The 8845-nt window shown below is 31.6% G+C and overlaps 1 protein-coding gene across 1 annotated transcript; it reads right to left on the bottom strand.

Annotated features, from left to right (window-relative positions):
• Window positions 1-332: 332 nt before the first annotated feature.
• On the bottom strand, window positions 333-1422 carry LOC120086618 (probable membrane-associated kinase regulator 1). Its single transcript, XM_039043353.1, has one exon. It carries the CDS (start codon window positions 1347-1349, stop codon window positions 579-581), a length of 771 nt encoding a protein of 256 aa, XP_038899281.1. The 5' UTR covers window positions 1350-1422; the 3' UTR covers window positions 333-578.
• Window positions 1423-8845: the final 7423 nt, after the last annotated feature.

Raw genomic sequence — 8845 nt, 5'->3', positions numbered from 1 at the left:
AAATTAAACTGACACGTTTTCACTCGATTAGATTCTTGCATCAACATATACATTTTTTGAACAAACCTTTTTATTTGGTGCTCAACATTTTTTAACATATCATTTTAAATACAATGTTGTGTGTGCATTTTCACACTAACCAGTAACAATAAAGAAAATCATTTTTAGAAAAAAGAAAAAAGCAAGAAGAGTTCGGGAGACAAACTTTAGGACCTTAAGATCCAACTAAATATATATATATTTTTGCAATGAATCAAGTGGAATGGATGGACAAGTTTTAAGTTCAAATCTCAATTAGTCTTGAAAATTGAAATGACATATTCCATAAAACTCATCATAGAACTTCATAAATATCATTACAAATTATTAACAAACTTTTCTCCACTGCTCAACATTGTATATATATAGAGAGAGAGATAGAGAAGGATCATCAGAGATCAGATCATATCAACAAAAACGCCAACAATTGAAGAAAACAAAAATCCATAAATGAAGAGATTATATGAAAAACCAGATCATCAGCGAGCAGCAATAGAGGCAAAATCCAGAATCAATTATAAATCAATAATTTAATTCAACTAACTCTTCGGCTTCGTCGTCGTCGATTTCGTCTTCCTCACAATCTCATCCTTCCTCACAACCTCATCCTTCCTCGACGGTTCGATCGCATGACATTCCTTACAAACCAGTATAATCCACCGGAAAACCTTCCTTCCGAACCACATATTCTTCTTCTTCTTCTTCTTTTTCTTCTTCCTCGCCGTCGACGTTTTCTCCGTTCGCCTCTTCTTCCTCCTCAAATCCGATTTTCCCCCAATTTTCTCCACGGATTTCTTCCTTCTCGAATTCTCGCGGCTCAGCGTCACCGGCACCGATACCGATGCGATGAACTGCCATCTCTGAGACGATCCGTACACTTGAGCGGAAACTGAAGATTTCTGCGATTTCTTCTGATACGAAGAGAATCTCGAGGATCTGATGTCGACATTATTATTATTATTATCGCTCGAACTCGTCCTCGCGCTAGTACTGCTACCACAACTACTACTGCTCCTACTATTAGTGCTATTACTCCGCGACGACATGAACGAGTCCTTACTCCCGACGCTGCTCGTCCTGCTCGTCTGACGAGAAACATCAACGGTGTAAACACCGATCGGCTGCGGCGGGAAAGAGTGAGGCAAGAGACGGCCATTAACGAACAAATGATCAGCGGGAGAATTGTTGAAAGTGGAAGGAGAATCAGGAGTAATCGATCCGAATTCGAAATCGGAATCTTGATCCTGAACCGGAGTGCTGGGGAATGAGAAGATCTCGCCGGAGGAGCTCTTTTCCCGGCGAGACTCCATCGTCGACGGAGATTGAAGGGTAAAATAGTGAATTAATTATTTTCTTCTATATGTTGATTTTGGTTTGCATGAATTTTCCGTTGCACAGAAGATTTGTGTGTGTGTGTGTATATATATAAGGAGGGCCGAGGGGGATGGATTGGGTGTGGTAATGTGGTGGAAAGGGGACACGTGGAATGATCTGGAGCGTTAAGTAGAAGATGGTGATGTGAATGATGGAGATGTGGTGGCCATTAAAGTCAGGCTCTAAAGCGAAGCAATGAAGATGTATTGGTGGGGAAGGGGAGACAACAAGTCTTATATATGTCTAAAACAAGTTTTTGTGTTTTGGAAAAGATGATGTGTAGTCATTATTAGGTCAAACCCTTCCTCCCAACAAACTTATCCAAAATCATATGAAAAAAAAAAAAAAAAAATGGACGTAGCCTATTCGATTACATCCACAATTAAACTTTAGGATCATAAACGTAAATAACATAAAGATGATAAATACATAAATAACATAACACTGAAACATCAAGTTACTTAATCAAAATCTATCGTAGGAAAATATTTTCTTTTCTTTTTTTTAAAATATATTTTTAAAGTTTTTCTGCTGCATGATTGAGAGTGGACTAGATGCACCTAAGTTATTGTTCATATCATATTGTTTTTTCGTTGTATTTTTATTTTTGGCTAAAATATCATTGCATTACTTTAGGTTTTGAAAAATTATTGTTCAAAGGAGACTTGAATCTTGAGCTAAACGAGTGGAATATAGAGATAAATGTTTAACTTCAATAATTTTTTTTAATTAAGTCGTTAAATTTAATCTTATAAACATTTATTTTATTTAAATTGACTTGTGAATTCGAATAAGTAGGGAAGTTGATATCTTTTATAATTTAAATTTAGAAGTTTGTTAATAAACCAATTAATTACACAAATAACTAAACCAATCCAAATGTGTTACTAATAAAACATTTGTTAGTTAAAGACAAATATCCAAATCTAGTCATAAAATGAAAAATGTCAAAAAGTTCTTGAATTCAAAAAGTTGAAAAAGAAAAATCCTAACACAATTGGAAAATATAATACGAAAAAGTAAATAGTTCATTTAAACATAATGATATCATGACTAACCATAATATGAGAAAAAAATCAATTAATTATACTATTTCTTCAAAATTATAACTTAAATGGATGAAATGAAAAGTTTGGTTAAAATTTCAATTTAGATGCATATAGATTTTTGGGAATATATATCTTTATAATATGGAATCACATGTCTTGAAAAGAAGAAGAATAAGAGTTAGTGGAGAATTAGATGGATATATGATCTTATGAAGCAATATTAAAAAAAGAAGAATATTTTATAGTACTATGACTTCTTTGCTCCCATTTCAAAGAATATAGCTTTAATCTTTGACCCACATGTTGATTTTTCTAAGTACACAACTCCCAATAGAATTCTCTCTTTTAATACCAAACGAAAGCAAAATTAAAGAGGGATCAAGAGAAGAGTCCTTTTTTAATGGGTTATAGGAGAGAAGAAGTGGACCAAAGGCACTCAAGTAATGGCATATTGGATTGTTTGGGCTTTTACAAACCCAATGAATGTGGGGGGTCATAAGAGAATTTCCTTTAACCTTTGTGGGGTGAGGAAAGCCTCACTTCAAAGACTTAAAAAAATGATTTTGAAGTTAAAATAATAATTGGGTTGAGTTTGATTACTTGTATAAACAAAGGGACAAAGCAAGAGTTAGACAAATAAGTTTGTCTCCCATATGGGTTTCTAAGGTTGAACCACAATGTCTAGGGACCATTTCTTTCCTATACAAATGGATTCAATTTTTTTTCAATTCTTCAATGTTTAGTTCACCATCCCAATAATTTTATTGGACAATTGTGATTTGTCCCCCCAAAAAACTTTGTGAATTCCCCGTTATGAGGTAAAGAAGGATCGAAAATCATTCAAAAAAAACTTTCATGGTTCTAAAATATTTAGTCGTTACGACTTATCAATCTTTAAATATTTTTTAGTTCAACTGTAGTTGGAAGTTTGAACATTTGACTTTTTAGTTAAGATTATACTGTTTTAACCAATTGAGTTAATTTTTAAATATTTTAATAAGTAGACATAGCTACCATTTGGTACAAACCTATCCCCTCAAAACTCATAGAGCTATTTGGGGTGCAATGTTAGTTATTATAGTTCGTAGATGATAATAATTTATAAGAAGGGTGTAAACTATATTAGTCTAGAGTTATAATAATCTATATTTGAGGGTAAAACTATTTTAGTATGAGTTACAAATGAGGAGAAAAAATGATTACAAAATAGTAAACACGGTAAACATTGAGACCTTTTAAATAGTTTTATTGTAGATAAGTGTATGTTATAATAAATGAAAACTTCAACTATGGAAGACCCAAACATTGAGTGAGCTATAATAGTCCACTCCACTCAAGACAAGTTGGCAAGTTGAGGCCAAAACGCCCTAAAGTTATTTACTATTTTTCTTAATTTTTTTTAATAAGATCCATAGTAGTTAATTCGTTTCCCTTGGTTTATACTCATTTTATATCATGTGGTTAGGGGTCAATAAATAATCATTTTAATTTGTCATAAAGTTTTCTCAAAGTACCTCTCTCTCTTGTTTATTTATCATAACACTTGGCTTGCTTATATGGTAGACAGAGAAAAAGCTGTACTCAATTTAGTGCTTCTAAAAACTTTGAGTACATAAGAATGCATTTTTTTGGTCTATAAAAAAAGTTTTTCCCCCATTTTTTCCCTTTACAAATTTGCTAATTGATATTTTTTAGGCTCAAAATGCCATGTGGAAGAGGAAAAGAAAGGATCTAGTTAGAGTGAGGATAAAGCCTGTCCAAACCCCATCTATCATAAAGAAAAAGGAATAATAACAATAATAATAAAGATTAAAGGGGAAAAGGTAGGTTTAGTTTTTTTAAAATGTTCTATTAATAATTGCTATAGAGATAAATATAATAGGAGAGGATTCTACTAGCAAATATATATATTTTTATGCTTTATCTTTAAGTAAAATAAAATGTAATGTCCTATTAGGATCTGTGTAGTGATTAAGTGTAATAAAGTTTAGTACATGTTGTACCCATTAGTGATGTATAATGACACCTTTACCTTGGAAGTATTGATCATTACTTAACATTTAGGAATGTACAAACATAATAAACTTTATTTTAAAAATAAAAATAATTTTCGTGACAATAGCTTTGAATTAATTAGGATATTATAAATGTGTTAAATATTTGGAGTTTAGATCTCTGCTCCACTTTATTTAAACCGTAAAAGAAGCATAATGAACTTAAAAAAGATACCATATAAAATTAGAAAATATAAAAGATAGAAAAAAAAATATACAAAATGATAACCATTTAAATGTTATAAATTTTATCTTATAGTCAATTAGAAAATTCTTTAATTAGTTCACACTATACAAGTAATAGAAAACTAGTTATACTATCTTAGATTTACGTGTTGGATTAAAATCACTTAGCATTAGCAAGATTACTGATACATGTGTGAAGTGATTTCGATAAATTACTTTTATCATTGTCAAACTATTTTCCTTTCTTTTGATTATAGAGAGGACAAATGATTTTAGATAAATTCAATGGAAGGATACTTACATAGTAAATCTATCCTAAGCTAAGAGTAAAGAGAAAAAGAAAAAGAAGAAAAGATAAAAGTATGTGAAAAGTGAAAAAAAAAAAAAAAAAGTCCATCTTTGTCTCATGCATTAGCCACTTTTACCAATTTAGATTATATACCTTAGCTTAAGCTTCATTCTATTGATTATTATTGCAATGTTGGGTAATTTGCATGGTTTACCATTCTTTTAGATTTTTTTTTGGTTTGAGTGAATTTCAAGATTTTTTGTATTGATGACATAAAGTTTTTTTGGAAAAAAGAATTTAATCAGTTAGTAATGTTCGAAAACTTGCAATTCGTAAATTTCGTATTAAACATTCTATTTATCAATAAAATATTATTGAGTATCTTATTCGATAAAATTGTTGATATTGCATCCTATTATAAAAATCCAATAAACATATCCATGGCTATAGTATGAATACTTTAACTTTATGTGGTGAAATAAACATGATCAATTTAATAGTATATAGCCTAAATGGTCTATAAGTATATGGATGAAATTGAGTATTTCATCCTGGTAACACTATTGGATGCAGCCCATTTTTGTATGGTAATACAAATGATGTGATCCACAGATCATTCATGTAGAGATATGTGAGTGGGGCGTCCTATGCAATGAGTTTGCATAAAGACTGGACCCCGAAATAGTCACTTTTCTTTATAACGACTGTTTACTGTTAAAACTGACTATTTCATATTAAAGTAACCTAAGATAACTCGATCTTAATCCTAAGCTAATTATGAACTCCTGTTTATTTGAGATTGCTCTTTGATCTGCATGGGTGAGAGTAGCCCAACAGAATTACTCAATAAGCCTCCCATTTTTGGATAAGACCGGATAGATAGTTGGGGACATAGCTTTGCAAGAGGAAATTCACTCCTGTCCATCTTAGGGTTAGAAAATAGGTTGTTCTCTTAAGTGTTGATTCCTGGTCTTGAACAAACGCGACCCTACCCTCTCGTGATAGAGAGAGACATAATTCATAAGTGATATTATGAATCAGTTATTCATTAGAGGGTTAATGGGAGCTTAAGGAACAAGATGCTTTTACAGGGGTAAAACAGTAATTTTAACCCAGCTGTAAATACGAACGATCTATGAAGGATCGACTTACTGATTATGGTTAACATGGATAGAAATACATCTACAGTGAGGAGAGTGCAACTATCGAGCTATAGTGGTGTGCCTTGATAGTTAACGAATAGTAATTAATTTGGTTTAAAGAGTTTAACCAATTAATTACAAATCGTTGGAACTCATGATCTGTAAGTCCATTAGGTCCCTCTACTAGCTTATAAATTGGAATAATAAATTGAGTTTTGATTGGATGAATTTTATTTATGGTTATGAATTTGAAATGTTCAAATTCGGTTTTAGGGTTTTCAATAGATTGTATACAGTGCAATTAAAACGATTTAGTCAAAATTAAACGAAATTGGAGAATCAAATAATATTTAATTTATGATTTAAATATATGAAATTGAATCATATTGGTGGAATTGGTGTTTTATTAAATTAATATTAAGATATTAAATTAATATTTTTAATTAAAAGGTTTAATTAAAAATGGAATTAGTTTTATTTAAATTAATTGTGTTGAATTAATTTTATAAAACTAATTTTTAAAAAATAGTTTTGTTAAATTAAAAATCAATTTAAAAAGAAATTGATTTGAGTTAGTGGATTTTTCCCAAAAATTGGAAAAATCCACTAACCACATTTTGGTGATTTATCACAAAATTCCACTTTTTGATCTTCAATCAATTCCAAGTAGAAGTTACCCTACATGCAACCCTGTTCTATTACATGAAATCAGTCTATAAAAGGAAGTTTCATACATGGAATTGGATAAGAATGCTGAGAATTTTACCTGAGTTGCTACAAAACTGAAAACTCTACTATACCCACTCTAGTTCATCTTCAATTTAGCTTAATTTGAGTGTTTCCACCAAACATTCCTTCTTGAGCATAGTGGAGAAGGTCTTGTTGGTGGTCTATCTGAAGAATCAAGCTCAAACTTGTGAAAATTCTGCTGAATTCGTAGAAGAGATCTTCAAAGGTAATGTTTGGTTCAAACACTCTTATGAATGTATCATGAGTAGCATATTTGAAACTCAAATTAAATGTAGTTACAATACTTATTGATTCTGAATTCTTCCGCTGCATGTTATATTACTTCTTCAATTGGTATTAGAGCATGATTTAAGCGCTTAACTATTGTTAATTCGAGTTTGGTGGGTGAATTTCTAAGCATGTTTGAGTTTGTGACTGATATGGTTTAAATTCAACTTTGCATTAGATTACTTTTTTATTTCCAAGTTAAATTTGTAATTGGCTCTTGATTGATGAGCTTATATGTGTGCTTTAGAGTATCTAATTTATTTGGAGTCATTAGAATCCGAATTAGGTTGTAATTTGAGGTTTGAAGCAAGAAAGGTCGAGCAGCAAAAAGGAAGTTGAGGTTTTTGCCTAGGAGCGTCGTGACCTTGTTCATAGAGCATTGCAATGGCACGGGCTCATTGATGAACAGTGTTGCAATGCTGGGATGCAGCGTCACGATGCTGTTCATCCCAGTGCAGATTTATTCGCGCGTCTCTACACCAGTTTGTGGGTTGAAGAGTCCGGTTCAATCGGTTCTTCTTCAAACTAGTCTAGTTCAACTTGATTTGGAGCCTTAGTGATCCGGTTAAAATCGTTTGGGTTCAGTTCAGGAGGTTCGGGTCGATTCGAGCGGTTCTTCCCAATTCGAAACTATTTTATTATACAATTTTGTAATAATTTAGTATTTTGTTTGTTTAGAATGCCAAAGTTGAACCATATTAGTAATATTTAATTATTTTATGCATGAGATGTAAATAATTTTGAATTAAAACATGTTTGAGCAAATTGTATGCCATTTAGATTTAAAATCCCACCATAGGTAAACCAATTAGATGCCGTTAGATGCATTATTGTATGTTATAATTATATATAATATAGAGTATGCATGTTTTTAGGGTTTGTTAAAAATTGATGTAATTGTTATATTGATTTTGAATGCCTTTGAAACATGTTATGGTAAAGCATGTTTATTTATAAGTTTGTTATAAAATGAATTTAGACTTTAAAATCCATAACAAAGATAAACAACATGCTCACTCAGGATAACAACTAGTTTTAACCGCTAAAATAGATTGTTACCTTATAAAATTTGGTTACAAACTCAAATTGGTTCATAAACTTATCTAAGACTGAGGATATTTAAGTTGACGGTTTATGTAATACCTCCTACCTGGGGATTATGACCGAAATGTTGAGCATTGTTAACTGCTTTTATGAGCTTGTGTGAGCGGTGTGAGGTTTAAAACTGGTTTAAACACTTAGACATCGTAGTTTAATATCCAAATATAAATGTTATACTTGGATAAAAATCACATAGACTTAGGTTTTTTAAAAAGATTAGACGTTTTTAACCTACGTAATTAAACACCAAACATCTAGAACACTTTAGTGGGAGATTAATAATATATTTGATATATAGTTATTAGCTCTCACGTCCCAAGTGCTCACATCATGAGATCCATGCTCGGCTTCGTGTTGTTTTTACTGCTACTACTCCATTCGAAAAGTGTTTGTATGGGTCAATAACAAGGTGAATGAGGGAAGTAGTTCATAGTAAGTGGGTGAAGAAAATGTGTCAACATTATCCTATGGTCTCCTCCATTAGTTTGAACCGTGAGATTTCTACATTGCGCCTGTTGTCGTTTTTAGGCGGCACTAGCTAGTTGTTAACCACGACGATCCCTACGGAGGTTGTAACATAGGATTCTTCATAAA

This window comes from Benincasa hispida, chromosome 9 (genome assembly GCF_009727055.1).
Source record: "Benincasa hispida cultivar B227 chromosome 9, ASM972705v1, whole genome shotgun sequence".
In the NCBI taxonomy this organism is placed as follows: domain Eukaryota; kingdom Viridiplantae; phylum Streptophyta; class Magnoliopsida; order Cucurbitales; family Cucurbitaceae; genus Benincasa; species Benincasa hispida.
This window is presented reverse-complemented; position numbering and strand designations above follow the sequence as displayed.

Bases quoted from the DNA above. Each gene is read 5' to 3' on its own strand.
- LOC120086618 (XM_039043353.1), bottom strand. From the start codon at position 1,349: ATGGAGTCTCGCCGGGAAAAGAGCTCCTCCGGCGAGATCTTCTCATTC.